The sequence below is a fragment of the Panicum virgatum genome, chromosome 9K, assembly GCF_016808335.1.
Source record: "Panicum virgatum strain AP13 chromosome 9K, P.virgatum_v5, whole genome shotgun sequence".
Taxonomy (NCBI): domain Eukaryota; kingdom Viridiplantae; phylum Streptophyta; class Magnoliopsida; order Poales; family Poaceae; genus Panicum; species Panicum virgatum.
Window position 1 is genome coordinate 67,453,503 of NC_053144.1, and position 25,658 is coordinate 67,479,160.

Below are 25,658 nucleotides of genomic sequence, written 5' to 3' on the forward strand. Positions count from 1 at the left end.
AACCGAGCCGAGGGAGACGCAACCCATTAGGTCGGCTCCGACCCGCACCCCGCCCGGCCCAGAGACAGCGCCCCTGCTGCCACCGTCGGCGGCGGCAACTAGTCCCCGGGAGCCAAAGCGCCACCGCCCCGCCACGCCCCTGCCGTGCTGCGCGCCGTCCGTCCTTCACTGCCCCGGGTGCTTCCTCGGCGAGGAGCGCGCCGCGCCGTCCGGGGCCCCGGGGGACCTCTCCTCCTCCGCCCCCGTGTCCTCTCCCGACATCCTTCCCGCTGTCCCCCTACCCAAGGTAAAACCTCCCATCCCGTCCCGGTAAGCGCTTCTTCTATCACCGCGCCCTGCGTCTATGCTCTTAGTTTGGGCTGTTCGACGGAATCTGGATTCGCACGGGCATCTGGACTAAGGTTTTGCGTTACGGATCACGTAGTTTTTGGTTCCTCACTGGTCCGTCACGCTTGTACTTACAGCTTAGGTTATGGACAAGGATTTTTATTAGGGTTTTGTGTTTCGATAGGATGTGTTGCTAGTGGGTTAATGCGGAACGGATGATTGTTCTGCAGCGGTGGGTGGTAGGCTAGAGAATGCTGCGAAATGTCACAATGGATTGGGACTGGTTTTGGGATGTCTGGTTTAGTTGGCTTTCATTTTTGCTGATTATGTTATCTCTGTTCTGTGGTTTAGTACGGGATATTTGAGGCTACAGGTATTTTGACATGGGTATTGGAAGGATTGTGGAATTTAGTTCAAGAATATGTGAGGTTATGGTGTCAATTACTTCATTGTTGTGTTTCTTTAACTTTATTGCCAGTCTGCTCTTTTAGTGCACAAGTTTGTTGTTTTTACCCTCAAGGCTCTTTTAGGTTTTTATCTTATGTTACACTTTATTCATACGTTACTTCTGACCCATTATAGTTAGGGTTCTCTTAAAGTTATAGGAGCATAGAATACATTTTGTTTTTGCAGTTGAGTTCCATCGTACTATTGGAATTTATATGCTTTACCTCGATATTGATATTGCATATCATTCGTTTGTGTATAGGCATCTCAAGATTCTAGCCAAGATTTCTCATTTGAGTTGTATTATATTGGGAAAATTGACAGTACCTGACTGTATGCGATAGAAACTACCATGGACGGGTCTGAGTCTAGTAGAGGTCGCAGCAACCAGGAGGTTGAGGAAAATGTTAATTCAAGGAGCAGCTGGAAGGAGGAACATGAAAATCAGGATGATGCAGATGGCAGAAAGTATTCTGACAGATCCAGAAAACATGGATATGAATATGAAGTTGGGCATCAGGATGATAATAGAATGGCTACACCTTCAAATGATAGGAATGATTCAAGGAGGAACTCAGATAGAAGCTCAGGCCTGGCCCGCAGTGCTGACGAAGACGTCTATAATGTGAGAAAGGACTCAAGATCACCCAAAGTTCCAAGGAGAAGCCCTGATGATTCCAAGGATAGGGAGTATGATAGAAGGAGGGGAAGAGAGGATAAGAATGATTGGGAACCTTCAAGAAGATTTAGCCCTGATGCTTCTGCTAGGAGTTCAGAGTGGAATGAGGGTAGCAGGGAGAAGCAAGGGCAACGGGACCAAGAGGCTTCAGTCAGGAGGGCAGATGAGGTTTATGCTGATGAAAGTGGTGGTTCTCTTAGGGTTGACACAAGAGAAGCCCATAGAGATGATAAATCAGACAGAGGTAGGGACAGAAATTGGAATGAGAAAGCCCGAGACCTTGAAGGGTCCAAGGATTATGGGAGGAACAGTCAGTTGCGAGATCCTAAGGAGGCAAATGATGCTGAATGGAGGAATGCACAGGAAAGGCTAGATGGTGGGACTTTCCATAGCCGAGGTGGGTACTGGAGAGATTCTAGGGGTAGGTCTGAAAGTGTTAGAGGTCCCTCAGCCTATGGGAATCGCTATGACAATTCTGATTCCATAGAGATTCGGCCTAACAGTAGTCTTAATTTTGGAAGAGAGGGTTCTGTTTCTGGGAGAAGATTTGAAGTGGGAGCACATCGGGATTTAGTACCAGGAGGAACTGATGATAAATCCACTGATAATCCTGAATCAGAACCAAGTGCTAGCACCAACATGGTTTCTTCATTTCCTCAACAAGGTCCAAAAGGTGATAGACCATCCAGAGGAAGGGGGAGACCAAATGGAAGGGATTCTCAAAGGATTGGAGTTCCAATGCCAATGATGCCTCCTCCATTTGGTCCTCTTGGCCTGCCACCAGGACCAATGCAGCATATGGGACCAAATATTCCCCATTCCCCAGGTCCTCCTCTTCTACCTGGCGTCTTCATGCCGCCATTTCCAGGACCTCTTGTGTGGCCTGGAGCACGAGGTGTTGATGTGAATATGCTTTCTGTTCCTCCCAACCTTCCCATTCCTCCTCCAGTTGCTGCTGAACATAGGTTTACACCAAATGTGGGAGCTGGTTCTGGTCATAATATTCACTTAAATCAAATGGACACTGGATTAGGTGCTCCAACAGATGTATCAGGATTGAATTTCAATCATATGGGCCCACAAAGCCGTGACATGCTCCATGATAAACCAGGTTGGACACCACATAGGAACAGTGGACCGAACAGAAAAGCTCCTTCAAGGGGTGAGCAAAATGATTATTCACAGAACTTTGTGGACACTGGCATGCGGCCTCAGAATTTTATTAGAGAACTGGATCTTACAAGTGTAGCGGAGGACTATCCAAAGTTGAGAGAACTCATACAAAGGAAAGATGAAATTGTTGCTAAGTCAGCTTCACCGCCAATGTATTACAAGTGTGACCTGCGAGAACATGTTCTTTCTCCAGAATTTTTTGGTACCAAATTCGATGTTATTCTTGTGGATCCTCCATGGGAGGAGTATGCTCATCGTGCGCCAGGAATCACAGATCACATAGAATATTGGAATGCTGAGGAGATTATGAATTTGAAGATTGAGGTTATTCCCGTTTCCTTCTTTCAACCTTTCTCTTTTCGGAGTTCATTATGCTGCAGAATTAACATGTCAAAGTGTATTTTTGGATCAACAGGCTATTGCAGATACACCCTCCTTTGTGTTCCTTTGGGTTGGTGATGGTGTAGGCCTTGAACAAGGTCGCCAATGTCTAAAGAAGGTACCATAGCCTGCTAGATTTGTACTTCAACTAGCTGGTTGCCCATGTGTTTCATTATTTCCATTTTAAAAAGTAGTTAGAGTCGATTACGTATAAAATTAAGCCACAAAGGAACCACATAGGTATAAAGAGGAAGGCCCTCTATGCATTATCTAACACATGCATAGGTATACACAAATCATTGCACAGAAGACCCTTATGTAGAACCAACCACAACATCAGTCCATCACTAACTGTGCTTTTTATAGAAGTAAAGGTACTTGCACAATTATTCTTTGTGTAATGACGTCCATTTTGGGGCGGGATCTTGAAATCATTTTACAGGAGAATGACCTGACTGCAATTGGCTATCTGCTAAACTTGAGCCATGATGTGCTTCATTCATGCATTTTTCCCTCTTAGGGAAGGCATAGCAATACAAACAATGTCTATTGCTTTCATTTCATCTAGATATGTCTTCAAATTTGCAGCTGTTGAAGAAATGCTGCAATAACTAATAAGAATATAAGATGAACCTCACAGACTTTTCTATTTTCAGTGGGGATTCCGTAGGTGTGAGGATGTTTGCTGGGTGAAAACCAACAAGAAAAACGCAACTCCAAGTCTGCGGCATGACTCTCATACATTGTTGCAGCATTCAAAGGTAGTGTTGCTAGTATGATGTACTAATGTTGTGCTGCCATGTTTATATTCTCTTCTTCCTGTATGTCTTTGGCTATCTTATGAAGTATCTACTATTTCCATGCGCAGGAGCATTGCTTGATGGGCATAAAAGGAACAGTGCGTCGGAGCACGGATGGTCATGTCATCCATGCCAATATTGACACAGACATAATTATAGCTGAAGAACCAACTGATGGTATTATTTCTTAGGTTTTATTTTATATAATCTCTATTCCTATTTTTGTATATGCTTGATATATACTATTTGCCTTAGACCAAGGGCTATCATTTTCAATGATTGGGTGAATAAACTCATCAGATTTATTTTCTCCAAAAAATTTCCTTTCTTTTTTCGTCCTGTTATAAAATGGAGTTTTCTGTTTCTGTTCTGTTTTTGTTGCTGCTACAGTATGAATATTCCGGTTTGGTCCAGGAGAATGTAGTACTATTCTCTAAATTTGGCTTGGTTGTCAAAAACATGTTTGCCTTTTTCTTAGGAATTTGGATTTTACAAATTATCTGAAGCAAATTGTTCACTTTGTTGCTGCCATTTCCTCTGACATGCCTAGTTGTCCATAGTATGCTTGATGTCCTTTGATCTACAGTATTCATAATTGTGATTTAAAAAATTGAAACTAGATCATATATTATCCTCAACACCTGTAGCAAGTATAACACTATAACAGTAGGTCTGCTTCTCGTGTAATAAAATCAAGTGCTTAATTATCAATTATTGTCTTCATTTTTAGATGGTTGCTCTTGATGTGCTTTCTTCTGTAGGTTCAACAAAAAAGCCTGAGGACATGTATAGGATCATTGAGCATTTTGCTCTTGGAAGGCGGCGGCTTGAACTCTTTGGCGAGGATCATAACATCCGTCCAGGCTGGCTTACGCTTGGGAAAAATCTATCTTACTCCAACTTCAACAAAGAGGTAGGTAGCTTGACATACAACATGGTGTATACACACACGCATGCCCTTTTATGCCATGAGTTTTGCAGATCTTTTTTACATCGTTTCTGTTATGATTTCTCTCTCACAGGCGTATATTAAGAATTTTGCGGACAAGGATGGTAAAGTATGGCAAGGAGGTGGCGGTCGAAACCCTCCCCCAGAGGCTCCTCACCTTGTTGTGACAACTCCAGAGATCGAAAGCCTCAGGCCCAAGTCACCACCGGCAAAGAACTAACAGCTGCGGTCAATTATTTTACAATGCTGGCTGTATTTTTTTGAAACTGTAACTTTAATGTTGTTGAAGGTCCAGCTCTGGCCTTGTGAATTTTCCATCTACAGAATTAAAAATTTTATCGAATGGCTCAGCCTGGAGCAACTATCAGTGATGGAAAAATATGACTTGGTGTTCTCTTGTTGGTGCCTTAGTTCCTGCTTCCAATACTTTGATGCTCCTCCTTGTTGCTGTTGATGCTAAATCCGGATGCTCCCATTGTCTTGTATTAATATTTTTGTCAGATCGTGCAAGAAACAGAAACTGTCGATAGTAGTCTTGCAAATGGTTTCTGGAACCCCGCCTACCTGATTGATGAGATGCTGGAACCAAGGACAACGATCCATGGTATAAGCAACCTTTTTTTTTATTTAAACGTTGTAGTATGTCTGGAAGGAATTCTCTCGAGACATGCACATGTGCACTCTCAGACGGGCACCGATTTGACAAACCTGGATACTGACGAGAGTTTTCAGACTAAACAACTTAGCAAGACGCTAACCTCTAACTGACTAGCGCACGTTACAGCATATGTGCAACGACTCAGCGCTGTTTTGTCCTTTTAATCGGCCGGGAACGAAGTGAATTCCAACTGGGTGACGCACGAGACGTACGACTCGTTTTCGAAGCCAAATCGGATCGGATCGCCGCCGAATGATTGCGCGGCGCGTCGGCGAGCTGGTCGGTTTCTCTCGCTCGAACAGGCATCAGGGACACGACATTTCGTCTGATCTTTTAGCCGAAACCTTTTGAAAAAAAAAAGTTTACGCGTTGTCCCTGCCGATGGAATCTTGCAGGGGATGGAGATTTTGCCGCGTGATTCGGGCGGCCACGACGCGCGCTCCCATTGCGGGCCTCCATACACGAGATCAGCTCCGTTTTGGCCTGGTCCCGAAGTTAAATGATTCGCCAACAATCTTCCAAGTGATCAGGTGAACTGAAGCTGCGGGTGCTGCTTGTTTGGAGTACTGCACATTGTGCTTGAGCTTATCGACTTCAATGCGCTGTCTGGAATGATATCTTCAATAATATTTTTTAAAGAGGAAAAGAAAAGGAGAGGGGGAAAACGTATGGTCTGGGTCAATAATTCCCTGACCGGAACAGCGTCTCTCCTCTCTCATGTCGCTGTTGTGACCTGTACTCCTGTTCCTGTCAGCCCTTTGCTTAGGATCTTAGCAACATTTCCACTTGGCCGCGATATCCCTTCCGAGACAAACCCTCCATTAATGGCTACAGCGAAGGATCAAGCGTAGAAATCTGGCCATCTCTTTGCTCCGCAGCACACTACTCTAAAGCCTTAACTGAGGCCAAGTCAATACTCCGCAGCTCCACGTACAACTAACACACGGCTACAAGCGTCAACCACGTCTTTTTCCAGCCTTTCACCGTGTCTGTCCTCTCCCTCGTCTGGACGACTACGCTGTCAGCAATCAGGGAAAATCACGGCGGCACATTTACTCGGGCATTGACCTCAAGCCTGCAGGGTGAAAAACTGAAAATGACGGCCGGGATGGGTTAATCTGCTATGCAGGATCGATCTGAACGCTGGACCCTGCTCGAGAAAAAGCGCCGCAGGGGCCCCGTCAGCCTCAAACAAACCTCAGCGAAACGTGCGCGAGACCCGTCATCGCCGTTCAGACGTGCGTGCAAATTATTTCGCGAAGATGGATTGATGGATGGATGGCGCGAAGATGGATTGATGGATGGATGGATGCTTTGGCTCATTCCTTGAGCTATCCTTCGATAACCTACTTCCTAGGAGGTCTTATTGCGGCATCTAAGTTCTTATTGTGGCATCTCGGTTCTTGGAGCGGGTGACCAATGATTTTATTTTTCGGACACATGGATGACGGTCTGATCTTAAAATTGGCAGTCATTAGACTGTGTGACGCTTGGCAGAGGCCGAAAAAGTTGTTGTATCATCTTCATATAATTTCTTGAAAGCAATAAAGTTTTCCTTTAAAAAAAGCTAACAAGTTAAGGTAGCCGGCCAGGGCCAGGCTTCCCAAATTTGTGAGGGAATCGTACCAGCAGCGCGTCGGGTTAGAAAGAACCTGCAGCGTGCAGGCCCGCGGCTGCTGCTACTCCACGAGATTTCAGTGTCAGGTGATGGACCGATGGATGGACGCACAGTGATTTGGGTTCTGAAAGACTGTATGCCTGCCTGACCGAAAACAGCTTGCGTCGCGTCGTCCTCCTTCGAGGGAGAAAAAGGCAAAAAACATGGTAGTAGTATGTAGTACGTAGTAGGTAGCTAGTGAAGGTGTCGTCCATAGAAACGTACACATGGTCTTGACATTTGCGGCCACATCTTGCAAAAAATATCTTCTCAACTCTAGGCTGGAACTGGAATTAATCACCACCCAAGCTGAACCATGTGTGTGTGTGGGTGGGTGAGGGTGGGGGTGGGGGCAGGGTTTAAAAAACCGGTGGTACTGTTCAAAACCGGAATAGTAACACAAAAAAATTACTTTTATATTTTTAGATTTAGAAGCTTAAAATATAAAAAACCGGATCCGGTTTTTCATCTCGGACCGGACCGGAAACGGGAAAAAATCCCGAAAACCGGCGGTTACCGGACGGGAAGTGAAACCCTGGGTGGGGGTGGGGGGAGCGCATCTATCTTGCTGGATAAATAGAGGGACTGGCGTTCTCACCGTTCACCAAGCTAGCCAACTCATCTCGCGTACTCCCTCTATTTCAAATTGTAGATCGTTTGACTTTTTTGACTTCAAGTTTGACCACTCGTCTTATTCAAAAATTTGTATAAAATATTACTTCTTTTGTTGTGGGTTGCTTTATCAATACAAGATCTTCAAAAATAAATTAAATTTGACAATCTTTACATAACTGTTTGAATAAGATGAGTGGTCAAACTTTGAGTTAAAAAATTAAACCAACTATAATTTGAAACGGAGGTAGTACCACATTTAAACTACGCCGGCACAAATTTCCAAAAAGATTTGATGTGTCTAACGTAGGTCAGGTATACACCGTAACAGTCTCCATATATATGATCAGTATGACTAACGTACACTCTCTCATGATCTCAAATGGGTAACGCTAAATCATGAAATTTTGGGAGGATACCCTAATGATGAAAAGCGTACTGCCACGCCACTCACTGACGAACACATTAAGGAAATGAACGAAGACCATGCATCGACCAGCTAGCTGCATGCTTTTGTCAACGCGTGCTGCTGCTAAACCTTGACCCGATTAGTATTATAGTAGTCTAGCTAGAGATGCTAGCTAGCTTGAAGTACGGCAGCAAGTGAGGCCATCAGCCCATCTCAGACAATAATAATGATGAACTGACCGCTTTATTAATTAATTTATTTGTACGTACATCACCCAGGTGACACGTACGTACGTACGTACGTACCCATACCACGAGCCTGAAAACCGTACGTAGTACGTCGTACACAGCTAGCAACATATCTGCTGGCCGGGAAATGCCTGGCCCACTGTACTCATTCATGGTCCCAGAAAGTCCAAGCCGTAGCCTTCAACCGATCTACTACTATAGCAGCAAGCAGCGACGATTCGAACGGGTTCAGCGCGCGACTTGTGGGTGAAGACAAGCCACAGCTAGCTATAGCCAGAGAGGAGATCGAGAGCCCAGAGTATGCAAGGTTGGGAGAGAGCCATCCAGAGCTTACGTGTTGATGATGGATGGTGTGAATGGAGGGAAGATTTTGCAGGGATCAATCGATCTATCGTCGGAGGTGCCGTCGAAATCGATCGGAAGATGCATGATTTCGGCAAATAATGCAAAGGCGACTTAATTGTGAACGCATTGAATGCGCGGGCAGCATCTACTCTTTCTAGCTTAACGACGTGCGTGCCTAGACGAACTGGCTTTCATTTTGTGCGTACTTGAAATCGTAACACTGACAATATTCATTCGGCGTACTTGAAATTGTAACCATCATACGCCGTCGTTTCAAATTATTGGGCGATTTGGCCAATGTAGATGTATGATTTTTGCTTCTAGACATGTCTAGGTGCATGGCAAAACTATAGATGTAGAAATATAAAAACGACCTATAATTTTGAAAGAAGCAAACATTAATAAAAAACAAGTAATTAATTATTGGGCCAACCTGTTCCAAATAGGACCAGAAGGAAGAAAACGGCCGGTGGAGTACTACCTTTTTTAAGAAGTCACAAGAGCAGTTAAAACCGGTGGAAAAATTGCAGTACTCTTTGTAACTTAACGACGTGCGTGCCTAGACGAAATGGCTTTCATTTTGTACGTACTTGAAATCTTAACACTGACAAATATATTCATTCTGCGTACTTGAAATCCTAACGATCATACGTTTATAATACAATACTTCCTCCAATTTTAAATTATAGATCGTTTTGGCCATTTCTAGATGCATGATTTTTGCTCTAAACATAATGCATAAATATCTAGGTACATAATAAAAATTATACGTCTAGAAATATCAAAATGACTTATAATTGATAACGGTGTGAGTATTAATAAAATAAAAATAGTTAATTATTGGCTCAACCTTGTTCAAACTAGGATCAGTAGGAAGAAAACGGCCGGTGGAGTACTACTTTTTTAAGAAGTCACAGGAGCAGTTAAAACCGGTGGAAAAATTGCAGAACACGAGGAAAGGCCGAGGTATAGACGACGCGGACCGTGGACGAAATCATCATCCAGCTCCTTTTTCAGCGTGGAGGGACATCCAATAATTACGCATTGAATCCGTGGGGACGAGCATCCATAAATGCCTTCCCACCTGGACAAGCACACGACCCCTCCATCTTCCGGTCGCCCTTGTGGGATCCTACCCGCCTATAGATTTTGGTCAGGGACACTTTTGTTCTGGAGCTAGCATAGCTAACAGCAGTGGCCGAGATGGCAACCATCTTCCATGATCGCATCGCAAGAACTCGAGAGCAGCTAGCGCACATGCCGGAGCAGTGCACGCACGTTGCTAGAGAGAGAGACGGGAATTGGAACCCGGGAGAGTGTTGCCGGGTTCACATTCAGATGATGAGCTTTTCAAGGTTTTTCGGCATCAAGGAATGGGAATGGATTGGGCGGAGGAACACGGGTGCCGAGAGATCACGGAGCACTCTGCTCGAGCTCTTGACGATGAATACATGACAAAAATCTGCGGTGGCATCTGGATCAGTTATCTTCGCAGATTACCTTCACGGTACCATTGTCGGTGGAAATTTTATGGACACGATTAGCTAGAGTACATATCATCTAAAACTGTTTGAAACTAGGATGAAACACCCATTTCTCAAAGCATAGTTTCACCTTTTATTGTTTCCTAAGTTACATGCAAGACATAACTTATCTAGGTAACCGTGTACACATGATTTCATCACCATAAAATCGATTTCACCTCTGTCGCGGGATTTCTAGGGTACTCACAGCCGGGTGGCGGAACGCACCCGCCTATTCCCAGAGAGGGAGTGCTCGGGAAGGTACTAGGCGATTGGGCTAATCTAGCTCTGAGACAAGCACACAAGAACACACGATCTAGAGTGGTTCGGGCCGCCGGAGCGTAATACCCTACATCCACTGGGAGAGGTTTTGATCTTGGTTGTGTATGAATCTATCCTCTGCCGGGTCTTGGCTTTCACCCAGCCTGAGTTTTTCTTCTAGCGGGCGCCCCCTTTTATAGACCAAGGGGTGTGGATACATAGGACGTTGGGGCCCCGACAAGTGGGCCCAACGTGACTGTGCAGCATACTGCGCAGAGTACTCAAATGGCTACAGTGGTTACGAATTTTTCCTCCGATATGCTTCCATCCCCTGCTGACCCTCTGACGAAGGGAGATCTTCTCTTGTCCCGTCAGCAAGGTGCCCATTGGGGAAACGTAGCTTGCGGCGTGGCCTGTTGAGGCTATTATGTAGGCGTCATAATGGGTGAAGCCGAGCCGTCGTGTCCATCTGTCATAGCAGACTGACAGGCGCGTCGTGGGCGGCGCCAGCGGCTCCACTACACGTCTTGGTAATACACGATCAATAGTGTCCCCTGGTCAAAGACTCGCCTCGGCCTCTGCTATATCAATGCGGACGTTCACCTTCCACAATGAATGTAGTGGCAGGTGATCCTTAGTATGGAGACCAAGCGGCCTTACATACGTGTCTGTGCTTGCAGACACGTGGCAGCTCCGGACCCCCCCCCCCGAGGCGGGGTGTCAACCCCTTCCCTTAGTGAGGGGTCCGGTTACTATACCGGGGGTCCGGGACCCCACGGGGGGTCCGGGACTCCGCGGGGGTCCGGTCCTCCACGAGAGGTCCGGAGCCCCCGGCTGTTCGGGCTGAGCGCATGCTTCTTCCGGAACACGTGGTGCTCCAAGACCTTTCCCAGCCGGGGGACGGGTCCTGGGCCGTTGTCGGGTGAACAGGGCTCCGGATCGCAGGGGTCCGGCTGTTTGGATGTAGTCAAGGATAACCACAAGGCTCTTGCCTAGACACAGCAAGAGGGGGTACCCCAGTTCTGGGGTACCGACAACCTCTCTCTTCATTAATACACTACCACATCATTAAAAATGCTAACATGACAACCTATTTAATGCCCATGAAACTCCCACTGAGAATGGCCTTAGGCCACTCCCAATGGGAGTTTCATAGGAGTTTCATGCACATTAATTAGCATGCCATGTAAGATTATATGATGACATGGCATAGAGTTTAAGAAGAAAGAGAAGAAATCAGTTTCATCTAGATGAAACTCTCTCTACACAAATACTAACATTTTATGGGTCTTGAAATTAAATGCAACATAGACCCTAGGAAACCACAACATGAAATTATGCATTGGGAGAGGTAGTTTTAACCATTGTTTTATAGTCTTTTTGCTTATGTGGCTATCTTGGAAACATCAATATGAAACCCTCAACTGGGATTGGCCTTAGTAGTCACTAGCGCTCGCGGTCTTGCACATCTGACTTGAGTCCATGACGACCTTTCAGATCTCCAATGGGAGTTTCATAGAGGTTTCATGCACATTAATTAGTATGCCATGTAGGATTATATAATGATATGGCATAGAATTTTTTTTTTAAAAAAGAAGAAACCAGTTTCATCTAGATGAAACTTTCTCTACACAAATACCAACACTCTATGAGTCTTGAAATTAAATGCAACATAGACCCTAAGAAACCACAACATGAAATTATGCATTGGGAGATGTAGTTTCAACTATTATTTTATAGTTTTTTTTGCTTATATGACAATTTTGAAAACATCAATATGAAACCCTCCATTGAGATTGGCTTTACTGAACCACTGCACAGCCTATCAGTGTCTCTGCAACTCTGTACTTATTCTTACCGATGTTCAGGAAAAATTACAGCAGGGTAATAATGCATCGGACCATTTGAACCTTGACCGTCTCGTTCCAGTTGAGCACCAGCCGGCGCCTCAGCTCGCCGATGGTGGGGTCCTAGGCGGTGAGGGCGGAGGCGGAGTCCTGGCCTGGGGGTACGTCGCTCCCCAGCAGAAGCCGCCGGTGAGGGTGAGGTTGGCGAGGAGCCCCAGCATGGGGGCGGCCCGGTGGCGGATGCTGCGGTCGCCGTTGCTGTCCGGCGGGACGCGCCGCCGCGGAGCAGGGTCGGCGATCTCCTCTCGTTCGGATTTGACAGGTAGGGCCATGGGAGATGTGGCCTGTGGGGGTGGCGATCCGTTTGACTCGATATTGGGAGATTATGGCCGCGCGATTGGGATCTGACGGTCCAAGTGGCATAGAGTCCGGACGGTAAATGAAACACTTACCGTCCGCCCCCGGGTCGACGGCGCTCGCTCGCCGCTCGCCGCCGCCGCCGCCGCGCCCGGCGCCGCCGGAGGTCACAACGTCATGTACATGCGCGGTCCTTCCGCCGGAGGCCGTCGTCCACGTTCCCTCGACGTGGCCGCCGGTTGCCGAAGTGGCGCGCCCAGAGGCCAGAGCTTGCACGCGAGCGACGCACGGCGGAGGCGCGCGTTGCCGTCTGGCGGGACACGCCGCCGCGGAGCAGGATCGGCGTCTCCTCTCATCCGGATTTGACAGGTGGGTCCATGGGAGCTGTGGCCTGTGGGGGTGGCGATCCGTTTGACTCGGTATTGGGAGATTATAGCCGCGCGATTGAGATCCGACGGTCCAGGTGGCACAGAGCCCGGACGGTAAATGAAATGCCGTCCGGGGTGGACGGTGTTTCATTTACCGTCCGCCCCCAAGTGGACGGCGCCCGCTCCCCGCTCGCCGCCGCCGCCGCGCCCGGCGCTACCGGTGGTTACAGGCTTACAGCATCGTGTACATGCTCGGTCCTTCCGCCGGAGGTTGTAGTCCACGTTTCTCGACGGCGCCGCGCCGCCTGTGCCCGAGTGCCTCCTTCCGTTGCCGGCGCCTTGGGCACCTACTCGCCGCGGAATGGCAGGCGCACGCGCGGCGCCGTCGCGTGGCACGCGCGCCTCCACCGCCGCCGCCTCGTCGCCGTGGGCCTCCATCCTGTTCTCCTCCGAGATAACCGCCGGCGCTTCGACGGACTCGCCGAGCCAACGGCGGTCTCCGCGATGTGTTTGCCATATCCCTGCCCGCCGCCGCCAAGGCCAAGCTCTGCACTCTGATCGAGCTTAACTGGCACGGTCGGTGCGGCTGTCTATCTGCAACGCAGCTCTACACAATAAAAATACATGAAGGACACGTAAATCAACATGTGAAGGGTTGCTTTCGAAGTCCTGGAGGATCCATCTTAACTGCCCTCGCTAAGTGTATGTGTATCAGACCAATTCAGAAAACATACGCTGTACGGTTGGTGCCAATAGCAAACATTAAGCAAGGGACTTGCATTGAGCAGGCAAAGCTTCCTACATTTAGCACACCCAGTCAATCAGTCGTTACATCATAGCTAGAGAGCAACCACAAGCAAGAGCCATCCAGATGACCAATTTCAGCTCGTTTGACAAATTAAGGTTCTTGGACAAGACCAGAGAAAGGAAGCTTAACCTATCAACTTCTTGGTACTGAATGTTATTATCAGTATCATTCAAGCAAGATCGAAGCTTTTCCTTGCTTTTTGATTCTTCCTCCTTTTTTTAGGAAGGCTCTGTGATATTTTTTGCCCCTATGTTGCTTTCTGCCGCAGTTGCAGAAATGACGTGGCGCTTCTTAATGTGCTAATGAACAACGAACAGTAGTAGAGATTTTTAGTACTGGCAGATGATCACAACAATCTCATCAGCTCGCTTCCTCTTCTTCTCTGTCTTGGTTCGCACGCCAGTGGCAGCAATGGGGTCTTGCGAGTCGATCAAGATGGCCGTCGTACTTGGAATCTACCATACACGCATCCATCCCGGCCGGCTTGCATTGGTTTCTAAGCTATGCGTGCGTCAACTGATCAAAATTCAGCAAATAATTAATATTGGGACACATGATTAGCAACAATCATAAAGATCCATTTTACTTCACAAGTAGCTAGCCGTCTCCTCCCAGTCTGCCAGATATCGAATCCAAACGTCTTGTTCATCTGAGTAGTATCTGGCAGTGTCATCATGCTTGCTTTCCGGGGGAAAAAGCGCAGAGATTTATTAGTCAGTCTCGATGTAAACCCCAGTTATGGAGGGAAAAGATCCATCCAACAGTCCATGTTCATCCATGGATGCCGCAATGCAGGCATGGATCATTGATCTTGGTCGTCGCATTAAGATCGTGAGCTTCCCTTCCCTGATCATCATCAGCACATCTTCTTCCAGTTGAATGAATAGTCCCCTCCAGCCCCACCAAATAAAGCAAAGCCGGGGGGACTTGCTACATCCATCGCGATTAGTTAGGTAAACCATGCGTTGTTAGACCTTAATGAGCCCGCCAGACTTTTTTTTACCCGCACCACGTACCTGCCGGGCAAGCAACGCACGCCCACGACCGCCCGACGGCGACGTGGATTGGGCGGACGGCGACGAGCCAACCGTCCTGCCTCGTCGTCCGCGGCGAAAGGGATCGAATTCATACGAGCTAGCTAGCTAGCTAGCTAGTCCGCTGCTGCTGCTGCTGCGAGCGCTAGCTGCGAAGCTGCGGCGTCGCTGTCGGCGTTAACAGGGCCGTGGACCGGTGGCGTCCGTACCCGGCCGGATCGCGTCTCGGCGGGGGGGATCGAGCTGCTGGCATTAGAAAAGAGGGGGAAAAAAGGCAGCGGCGAGCCCCCCGTGGCCGGACACGTCGCCCCGGCCCCGCTCGCCGGCCGCTTATTTAAGCCGGCCTCCCGCCCGGCGTCGTCTGCCTCACTTCACCCAGACCGGCCACCACCAGCAAGCCATCCACCGGCCGGCCTGCCAGAGATAGACGACGTGTATAAATAAGGCCGCCTCGTACGAAGCCGGCGTTAGGCCGCGCGCGCACGACGACCGATCGAGCACACCGTCGCCCCGCGCGTTGGCAAGCACGGAAGTTTGGTGCCGTGTCGGGGGCGGCGGCGGCCATCTCTGGATTGGGTCGGCGGCGGCGCGGCGGGAGGAGCTGGCCGGGCGAGCCGCACGCCGTCGGGACATTGTGTAAGTTCATTTTCTCTGGTTCCTTCTTGTTTTGCTTCCGATCCCGGCATGCGTGCAGACATGCATGAACCGTGAGACAGATGTGGGTTCTCGATAACACGTGGACTTGCCGGCCAGCTAGGCGCGCAATGCATTGTATCTTGATCGACATGGATATTTTCATCACGTATATGCACGTACTATGTTTTTTTTTTGCGAATTGAAACACATATACCCGTATATGCAGTGCTTTTTTTTAAAAAAAACGTGTATCTATCTTTAGCTCAACTAATAAACCGGTATTAATTGGAGTCTTGGAGAGTAGTGTGGCAGTTAGCTGGATTACCATGGCTGAAACGTAACTGAGACGCACATGGCATGTATACGCGCTTGCTTTGTGCAAGATCGGTGCGCGTATATATCCTCCACTAAACCCAGATCGCACTAGTAGTTTCTGCGTGAATAGCCGTGGAGAGGCATGGGGAGGAGCGAGTACTGGAGCAGGCACTACGGTAGCTAGCTGCTAACAACATGGCTGGTCGCCAACAACTTGGGGGTAGCTGGGCCTCTATCGGTCGGATGGGATCACGGGAACACGCATGGCGCCATGCCGGCATGGCCATGGCAAGGAGCGCCCGGGCTGGACTTGAGCGCGATCACTTCAACCTCCCTGCAGGCTCTCTTTCTCTGAGGCAACATGATGGCCCACCGTATGTTCTGCAATAGTAGCTGTCTGCTACTGTCTTTAATTTGTGTGTGCTATCTAGTCCACTATATATACTTGCCAACCAAAACGTTTAGTTTCTTTAGATTAAGAAAGCTTTATTTATTTCGAAATGAAATATTGTCCCGGCTCTGACAAGATGGTCAGTGAGACCTGGCGACCCAAATTGGGCAGGATTTCGCTAACACTAGCGCCAATCACCCATTGGCATCTGACAGGTCGTTAGCTCCAAGATTTTTTCTGCAAAAAGGAAAAACAGAATCAACCACAGGTACAGTGTAATAATATAGTACATCAAAAATTTACTGGCCAAGAACCCATCAGTCAGCAGCCATGCTCCATTATTTACGTTTTTTTTTGTCAACACGAGATCGATCACTGGCGGTAGGTAAGTAGGATTAGTTTCTTTTGAGGAGAATAAGAAGGCTCGATGATGTGTGCGTGTCCTGGCCGGAGCAACACTGGTCGACAAGCAGATCGAACGAAAGCTTATCCCTGAAACAAGTTGACAAACCAGCCCTTTTAATTTCTCGTGGTGTTCCTTGAAGCTGCTGCAAGTCTGCAACGATCAACTTTTTATAGCTCCCAAAGCGATGGCCGGGAAAAAACCTGACACGATCTTATCCCCCAACACTCATACTTTGTTAACTCATAAATCCATTGGTGGGTGTAAAAGATCCATCCCTCTTTCTCTTTCCCCATGTGAATGATTGCACGGAAGCGGGCCTCAGTTGGGCCAAAAAAGCCCGGCGCACTGGTGCCTGGTGGGAGAGCGAGGGGGCTTGGACGGCTGGATTTGTGTGTCGCTCGCAGGCTGATCCGATCGGACGGTGATGGCATGCGTGCATAGCCTGACAGTTAGCTGCTGCAGCAACTTGCAGTAGTACTGGAAGAGGTGTAGGCGAATTGTCCCGGTCTGATGTCGTTACGGCACTGACGAAACACACCACATGACTCGTGTACTTGTCTCTAGCTGCAGCCTCTGATCGATCTGCTAAGGATCAAATCACATCAGGCGATTAAATTCGACGTCGCCGTCTACCTAGCTAATCGTCTCTGATTATTAGGAGGTCGCTGGCTGGACATTGTTGGTGTTTAATTACTGTTCTAGCTTTACTGACATGAAATGGAGTTAGTGATATTATTGGAGAAACACAGGACAACATTCAGAGACTAGCAGCATGGCTACCTAGTTGGTCGGCGTTGCTGACATGCAAGTTCAGAGACTTGCATTGGTTGCTATAGTTGCCAATGCTTTCTCTTTGATTTTTTTTTAGACAAACTTTCTCTTCGATTTCAGAAAAGAAAAGAAAAACTTTCTCTCTTCATGGGGCTACCACTTCCATCATCTTCCTTCTTCCGACAGCGTAGTGCTCCACTAGCTAGGCTTCGTGCTCTGCCTTTTGTTTAGATGGGATAGGTCTTGTCCTCAAGTTAAATTATATGTACTGATGAGTGCTATATATTACTCAATTATTGGTCGGTACGGTCGTAGAACCTTTTCTGAGTTCGTCAGATCTGTGGCTGTCCACAAGTTTCTTGACACCTGGCTCAGCTCTCTTCCAACTGAGGCTGCAAATCTTCCATTTCGAAAAAAAAGAGAGAAGGCACCATCTGAGGTAGCTCTGTTACTAGTGTAAGACTGTACTGGGTCTAACGGGCCTTTTTAAGACCTCATCACAGATGATGCCACGAACGTCAACCCATCCCTGTCACTAGAGCGCAACCAACCAATGCCGTTGAGCTAGACTACTAGAAATAAAGCTTCGTTTTAAGTGCTGGAATTTTCCCGGATTCCTCTAGGAGTGGATCACATTTTTCTTCTTCCTTTCCAAGCATATGTCCTTATAACTAGACCTATATATATCACGGTTCCTATATAGTATTGTACTAGTAGCTCCTACCAAAAATCCAAAATGATCATTATCCACAGCAATCCTACTTATTAGTACACTGAAAACGTGTCTAGGAGGAGTGCTCCTGAAGCCTCGAAATCCCCAATATCGCTTTTGTTCTTCTGAAAAGATTTTGCATAATTGCATTTATTCCCCGGATATATACCGGACGACGTAAAGCAATGGATCTGCCCTCTAGTTTTGTCGCTACAACCGGACGCGTTTCTTTCCTTTTTTTTTTCTTGACAAGTTGGACGCGTTTCTTGGATATGAAGAAACATGCAAACATCAGTAAGCTGGGCAAACTCCCACGCGCAAAAATCCAAGACAGCAACACATCAATGTCATTGTTCCGTCCCTAATCGTGGCTCTCACAGGAATTGAATTAACGGTTCACTAGCACGGAGAAGGAAAATGCTAGGTATACTCTGACTGACGGCACCGGCCAGTATAAGTGTGCTAAAATGCGAACTCTCGAAAAAAAATAACAGCCCCTTCATCGTTGTAAGAATGTGTTATTACTATCTTCATGACATTGACATGTGTCCAACACACACTTGACCATTGCTTTCCATAACATTTCCTTTTCAAAAAACTTCCCATAACATTTTCCTTGTAATAATCCATCAGTAGTCTCTTCATCCATAAACTGGTATGCAAAAAACGTATTTATGTTTATTTTTTTACACAATATAGTTTCAAATTCAGGATTTGGCACTGAAATAGTAGAATAATAAGGAAAAAAAGAGATGTACAAAAAGCATCACATCCATGTCACCAAAAGAGCTGCGAGAATACTATGTTTTTTTTATCAGATTGTTTGAGAGGCCCAACCTGATCCAACTTGCTAAAAGGGTTGTCCAAAATATAAACATAGAAATCCATAACCAGAAGAAACATAAAAAGGGACACTATTCACTTATAGGATAAACTTTAATAATCCACAAATTAAACAGAAAGGGTTGTCCTGGTACAACCTGTCCAGATAGTAGCACGCTCAGGTATATCTGGATAAAGTAGTGGATTAATGCTTCCATATACTGTATACCGATCCGGAAACAAGTAAGCCCTCCAGCCTAAAATAATCACCTGTTACCCAGAAAACGGGAGTTCCACCGGTGTGCGCATAGTAAATTGCCATCCCAGGAGCTCCCACTGCACGTGGGCCCCAACCCCCGTCACCCCCGCCACATCCCGTGAAAAGCGGAGGCACTGGGCCTTTCCGCCCCGCCCACGGCTCCCCCCATGGCGCCGCGCCCCTATTTAGCCGCCCCCACCCTCCAATGTCCATGCCCACCACCGCCACTTTATTCTCCCCCTCCAATCCGCCACCTCGTCGTCGTCCTCCGCGCAGCCTTGCAGCACTGTGGACTACCCGCCCTTCCATCCGATCCCCTACTCGAAGGTGAGCAGCCCCGCGCCCTCGCCGAATTTCTCTCGTCGCGATGACGCGATCTGATCGTATAGTAGCACACAAATACCCCTTCTTCTAGTAACCTGTGCCTGCGCGGATTTCTGCCGGATCTTCTGTCGTAGGTAAGCCCGGCGCTAATCCACTGCAGAACCAGTTTGATCCGCACCGAAATCTTGTTTGGCCATGTAGGGGTTTTAGTGTTCTAGCTCTGCTTGTTCTAGTCGTAGCAGCACTGCAGCAGCAGCTGCAGGTGCCTAAAATCTGGGGAACCTTTTTGGCTTTATTTGGATTTGTGAACTGTGTGAAATGAAAGCTTTGTATTGATAAGGGTTCTTCTCGCTTTGAATTGTGTTGCAGGATACATCGTGAGTAGGCGTGATGGTGCTTGATACCAATACGTGTCCCCCGTTTTCTCGTGCAGTTAACACCGTTTCTCGCTAATTCGCACTAGTTTAATGGGGCGAATAAACTATTTCCATTGAACACTCTTGCACATTTCTTGAACATTGTGTCTTTTATTTTAGTAATATTACTTCCTGAGGGGTTGATGTCTTTTTTATTTTTGGTGTCTGCTCCAATTTTGCAGGATCTTGAGTTGAGTTGGGCAAGGGGTGGTTCATTCCAGCAGGCAGCAGGGCCCTTCTCGTGAGCCTACTAGTCTGACCGGCCTTGGTATTTGGGGTTGTTCTGTACTCTCTTTAATTTGTGAGTTGTGACAGGTTCTTGAAGTGCAATTGTTAAGAGTTTTAGTTGTAGAGGAAGAGAGGATTTGCTAATATGGCGTTGGCAGGGACCTCCAAAGTAGTGCTGGGATGTATCGCCTTTGGGATTTTCTGGGTGATGGCCGTCTTCCCCACCGTCCCGTTCATGCCTGTTGGACGGACGGCTGGGTCCCTCCTTGGTGCTATGCTAATGGTCCTGTTCCGTGTCATCTCCCCGGAGGACGCATACGCTGCGATTGACCTCCCGATCGTTGGCCTGCTCTTTGGGACAATGGTCGTCAGCATCTTCCTTGAGAGGGCTGACATGTTTAAGTACCTCGGCAACCTGCTCTCGTGGAAGAGCAGAGGTAGCAAGGACCTGCTCTTCCGAGTTTGCATCGTGTCTGCGTTTGCAAGCGCACTTTTCACCAATGACACATGCTGTGTTGTGCTCACTGAATTCATCCTCAAGGTTGCTAGGCAGAACAACCTACCACCGCAGCCTTTCCTTCTGGCCCTTGCCACCAGTTCTAACATCGGCTCTGCTGCAACGCCGATCGGTAACCCTCAGAACCTTGTCATAGCTGTGGAGAGTGGGATTTCATTTGGTCAGTTCCTGCTAGGAATTTTCCCAGCTATGATTGTTGGGGTTCTGACGAATGCTGCTATCCTCCTCTTGTACTTCTGGAAATACTTGTCTGTGGAGAAGGACCAGGAAGGTGGGCAACCTGAAGGGCCAGAGGTGGTTGCCGACGATGAGGTTACCTCACATCGGTTCACACCGGCTAGAATGTCACATGTTTCATCCCTGAGCCCAGATGATGTGGACTGCATAAGCGAACCAATCATCAGGAGCAACAGTGTCAGTACCAGTGTGAACGAGAACCTGAGGAGCAGAAGCATCAATTCTGAGGCCGACATTCAGCTTGCCATCAAGTCTCTGCGGGCATCAAGCATGTCACACGAGATGGTAGAGGTCTCCACGGTTCCTGATAGGAGAGATGAAGGTGCATCCTCAAGGAAGTTCACTAGAACTGCTAGCCAACAAAGGAGTGTGATAATAGAGGACTTGCCACCCTCCCCAGAGAGCAATGAGGAAAAGGAGAAAGAAGCAGAGGTCGCAGAGAAGAGGTGGAAAATTCTTGTGTGGAAGACAGCTGTTTACCTTATAACTCTTGGCATGCTCGTTGCACTTCTAATGGGGCTTAACATGTCCTGGACTGCAATCACTGCAGCTCTGGTTCTCCTGGCGCTTGATTTTACAGATGCACAGGCTTGTCTTGAGAAGGTATGCTCCTCAAATTTTGATCAATGCTAACAGAGTTGGCATACTTTTATTACAATGAATGGTGGTGATCATCTTCTTGACTTGCAGGTGTCATATTCATTGCTGATCTTTTTCTGTGGAATGTTTATTACGGTTGATGGCTTCAACAAAACTGGCATCCCAAACACACTATGGGAGTTAGTGGAACCATATTCAAGAATTGATAGTGCCAAAGGAGTTGCACTTCTTGCGGTGGTGATTCTTATCCTTTCAAATGTGGCCTCAAATGTACCCACAGGTAATTTTTTTTTTCAAACTGATATCTTTTGGGTACTCTTGGAAATATTATGAAGTACAATCATTTAATACTCTGCTTACGAAATCTGTTGCTCGTTCTTGTTTTTCAGTCTTGTTGCTCGGTACAAGAGTGGCCGCGTCAGCTGCCGCGATTTCTCATGATTCAGAGAGGAAGGCCTGGCTCATCCTTGCATGGGTCAGCACCGTGGCTGGGAACCTCACCCTCCTGGGTTCCGCCGCGAACCTGATTGTCTGCGAGCAGGCCAGGCGCGCCCAGTTCTTCGGCTACAACCTCACCTTCTGGAGCCACCTCCGGTTCGGGGTGCCGTCGACCATCGTCGTCGCGGCGATCGGGTTGCTCATCGTCATCAGCTACTGAATGCACAAGATAGTAAGTAGTGTACGAGATGCATAACGGATAAATCCATCCATCCAATAAGAAATTACATGTAAATTAGGCTTGTAACTCTTGCATGTGTGTGTCAGTATGTGTATGTCTCCGTCTGTGGTCTTGCTCTGCTAGTGCTAAGCTAAGGAACCGTGAGCAGACCAGGGTTAACAATTTCGGCGAAATTTCGCCGAAAATTCGGAAAATTTTTCGTTTCCGCTAGTTACTGGGATCCGAAATTTCGGTATTTTTCGGTATATTTCGTTTTCAAATTCAAAATTCAACAAATTTCGACCGAAATTCAACGAAATTCGCCGAAATTTACCGAAATTTCGGAACGGAATTCCGTTTCCGCTAAACACCGGGATTTGACCGGAAAACGAAATGGTTAACCCTGGAGCAGACTGCAGATGGCTGACCGTGTAGCCTGCATTTTCATTCCTGAACGGAGGTTGCAAATAGGGTTAATGAAGAATGGTATGATAATCTGATTGCATTTCTGATGTTCAAATTTAGTCCGAATTTAATCCGATTGCAAGCGTTTAAATCGTTCGTTTCGGAAACTGAAGGTCAGTTGAAACTTGAAATTCTGCTTTGAAAGCCCGAAACGTTCCGAAACCCCGACGAAGTTTGGGCTAAAACTCGAAGCAGCCCATCACCTTACTGGGCCAAAATTGGAAGCTGCCCAACACTGCCTAGTGCTTAGAAGGTCTCGGCCCCTGGAGAGCCGATCGAGAGACCCTTTGCCAGTTCCCGCCGCCGCCGCCGCTCTCGCCACCGTCAACGCCTCTCCCTGCCACCGCCGCCGCTGGATAGAAGTCGCCAGTTCCACGAGACCACGAGCGCGGCGCCAGCGGCGGGTGGGAGGCTCCGCCGCCGCGATGGCGGTGGACGCGGACGGGCCGTTGATGATTGGAATTATTTCGTCTGCCGCAGCTGCGTGCGTGCACGGCCGCCGGCACACAGGTTCAAATTCGCGTGAATGCATGCACATGCCACGAGGTTTTGCAACTCTTCGATCCTTCTTTAGCACCAAGGCAAAAATGTGAGTGTCTGTGGTATAAATCACTCAACGCCCAAGGCAAAAATGCAATGGTTCCTAGCTAGCTGCTCGATCGATAGAAATGGTCATGCGCATGTCACATTTTCTTCTTCTCTTTGGCACCAAGGAAGGGGGACAAGGTGACGTGGTGCCTGATCATCGTCGACCCGGCGGTCGTTGCGACATCGATCGATCAAAGGCTACGAAAGGGTCCACACTGTGCATGCTGCCTGCGGCACAACGTTCAACCAGATCGGATGAGATACATGGGAGACAAGAGTATAGTCAGTACCAGGGTTTAACTTTTCGGCGGAATTTCGCCGAAATTTCGGTTTTTTTTTCGTTTCCGCTAGTTACCGGGATCCGAAATTTCGGTATTTTTTGATATATTTCGTTTCAAAATTCAAAATTCAACAAATTTCGTCCAAAATTCACCGAAATCCACCGAAATTTACCGAAATTTCGGAACGAAATTTCGTTTCCGCTAAACACCGGGATTTCATCGGAAAACGAAATGGTTAACCCTGGTCAGTACCCATCGATCAGTAGCCTATACATGCAGTTCAGTTTTGACGCGCATCGATCTGATCTTAAGTCCATTATTGCATTATATAGCTTGTGTTGGATGCATGAGTTCATAAATATATTATATACTTAGATGGTGTAAAAGATAGAGGTTTCGGAAACACACAACAAAAAATAACTCTCGAATAACTATGGGCATGGGCCGGGACTAACTACAATTTCTCAAGAACCTGCAATGAAGATACTGGCTAGTAGTTTTCGATCGTCAATCTACTATATATATGTGGTAGTAGCGAGAAACAATCTTGGATGTTGATCTGTGATCCAAGATTCTTGAGACGGCGGTCGAACAAGAAATTGGTTTGAAGCACTCTCGAATCGAATAATAGCAGAATCAAAGCGCTACGATCAATATTGGTTGTGAACAAAACAATCGATCAGAGAAAACAACACATGATCATGGATGTGGCCTTATCTCAAATTCATATTATTCAATTCATAACAGTGGTCAACACCTCGAGGAACGGCCGAAGGGAGTAACAAAGGAGTAGGCACTACTACAACACCATTTAACTAATTATTAGTACAAAAGAAGAACACCAACGCGCGTTATACCATGACACCACTTCAGATCATAACCCTCTGGATATGTATGTATTGCTATACCCAACAACACAAAGGTTCATCTCCACCTATCTTCACCCACGCATCACCAAGAGAGACACCACCGGCCCCAGATCAGAACATCAGAACAATTGCCAAAGGATACAAGTTGCCCTACCTTAGCAGAGAGGTAAAACTCCCGTCGTCGACGACGCCGAGGCCACGGCCGTCACTCCTCAACGAGGGGAGTAGCTAGCAGCAGGCAGCTCCATGGCCACGAGCAGCCCACGAACCCACTCTATGGGCGTCCGAGGAGCTAGCAGCAGCAGCCACCCATTGCCGAGACACGTACGCTCCAGAATAAGCAGACGACCACCATGCATGACATGACATAAGCTGGTAGCTAGCTAGATCTTTGCGTGTGCTTACATGGTGGTGTTCGGGGATAGATAAATGTATGCGTGGGCTTAAGAGGGGGAGAAGAGGGAGCTCCCATTGGGCGCTTTTATGTGGACGCTTCGCTGCCTCTTTGAGGATTCGAGGGGCTTTATTTCCTGCAGAAGCCCTTTTCTTTCTTTTTTATTCTAATGCCAATTGCCAAAGCTCCTCCCTGCCTATGCAGCAGGCTACTACCTAAGTCCTCGCTCGCAATTTTGCACCGAACGACACCAATTCCTCACGAACCACGATCTGGTCCAGATTCCGGAACAAGTAGCTTTGCTTTGCCTACCTGTTAAAGGGTAACTGATGAGCACGAGATCAGCACCACCAGCGTAAAGTAACCAGACGTCCAGACGACGGTGCATGTGGCGGGCCTGAAGCGTTGCCGGCGGCCGGCGCTTGCAATTCTCGGAGAGGCGAGGGTGCGGCCGCGCAATCCGCCTGCGCGGGGGTATCTTCCGGCGGATATGCGGCGAGCATTAGCGCTTTCTCGGGGGTGATGCCACCAACTGCAGCTTTGGCGTGGCTTTCGGTCTTTAATTTCTGCGGCACTTTCCCCCGGCGCCCACATGAGCGCGGGCGGCATCTCGGGGATATCCGGCGCGAGGTGCCCCGGCAGCGCGCGCGAGTGCGCTCGTGTTCCTCCTCCTCTGGCTCTGGGAGCCCCCCAAAGCTAGCTTTTTGGTGATGTCGGGGAGGAGGCCGGGCCGGCCGTGCCAGTTCGTGCTGTCATGGTGTCATCATCAGCATCCAGTGCTCGGCTAGCTAGTTCTTTGCCAAAGCGACAAGTATGTGCGTTCTCCAAATCGATCTGCGCGAGATCGTCGCCGAGAGATGCGCGCATGGTGCGTGGAGGCAGTCTG

The 25,658-nt window shown here is 47.9% G+C and overlaps 2 protein-coding genes across 19 annotated transcripts; both read left to right on the top strand.

Annotated features, from left to right (window-relative positions):
• Nucleotides 1-9: 9 nt before the first annotated feature.
• LOC120647304 (N6-adenosine-methyltransferase non-catalytic subunit MTB-like) lies at nucleotides 10-5,166 on the top strand. Of its 3 annotated transcripts, none has more exons than XM_039924036.1 (7): nucleotides 10-286; nucleotides 1,037-2,950; nucleotides 3,042-3,125; nucleotides 3,664-3,768; nucleotides 3,876-3,984; nucleotides 4,569-4,720; nucleotides 4,830-5,166. In XM_039924036.1, exons 2-7 carry the CDS (start codon nucleotides 1,127-1,129, stop codon nucleotides 4,974-4,976), a joined length of 2,421 nt encoding a protein of 806 aa, XP_039779970.1. In that variant the 5' UTR covers nucleotides 10-286; nucleotides 1,037-1,126; the 3' UTR covers nucleotides 4,977-5,166. The 3 variants fall into 3 exon arrangements, with proteins under 3 accessions (XP_039779970.1, XP_039779972.1, XP_039779971.1); XM_039924038.1 differs by having other exon boundaries at nucleotides 51-309; XM_039924037.1 differs by having other exon boundaries at nucleotides 51-283; nucleotides 1,035-2,950.
• A 10,080-nt stretch (nucleotides 5,167-15,246) lies between these two features.
• On the top strand, nucleotides 15,247-22,296 carry LOC120647307 (silicon efflux transporter LSI2-like). Of its 16 annotated transcripts, none has more exons than XM_039924051.1 (6): nucleotides 19,382-19,522; nucleotides 19,889-19,951; nucleotides 20,118-20,236; nucleotides 20,322-21,520; nucleotides 21,608-21,797; nucleotides 21,907-22,264. In XM_039924051.1, the coding sequence occupies exons 4-6, from the start codon at nucleotides 20,372-20,374 to the stop codon at nucleotides 22,173-22,175; spliced, it is 1,608 nt and encodes a 535-aa protein (XP_039779985.1). In that variant the 5' UTR covers nucleotides 19,382-19,522; nucleotides 19,889-19,951; nucleotides 20,118-20,236; nucleotides 20,322-20,371; the 3' UTR covers nucleotides 22,176-22,264. The 16 variants fall into 16 exon arrangements, with proteins under 16 accessions (XP_039779988.1, XP_039779983.1, XP_039779984.1 ...); XM_039924052.1 differs by having other exon boundaries at nucleotides 20,337-21,520; XM_039924053.1 differs by having other exon boundaries at nucleotides 19,393-19,522; nucleotides 19,889-19,896.
• Nucleotides 22,297-25,658: the final 3,362 nt, after the last annotated feature.

Coding starts and splice junctions, on each gene's coding strand:
- LOC120647304 (XM_039924036.1), top strand. CDS start 1,127: ATGGACGGGTCTGAGTCTAGTAGAGGTCGCAGCAACCAGGAGGTTGAG. Junction 2,951..3,041: donor TTATGAATTTGAAGATTGAG/GTTATTCCCGTT, acceptor TTGGATCAACAG/GCTATTGCAGATACACCCTC. Junction 4,721..4,829: donor ACTCCAACTTCAACAAAGAG/GTAGGTAGCTTG, acceptor TCTCTCTCACAG/GCGTATATTAAGAATTTTGC.
- LOC120647307 (XM_039924049.1), top strand. CDS start 20,309: ATGGCGTTGGCAGGGACCTCCAAAGTAGTGCTGGGATGTATCGCCTTT. Junction 21,521..21,607: donor CACAGGCTTGTCTTGAGAAG/GTATGCTCCTCA, acceptor CTTGACTTGCAG/GTGTCATATTCATTGCTGAT. Junction 21,798..21,906: donor GGCCTCAAATGTACCCACAG/GTAATTTTTTTT, acceptor CTTGTTTTTCAG/TCTTGTTGCTCGGTACAAGA.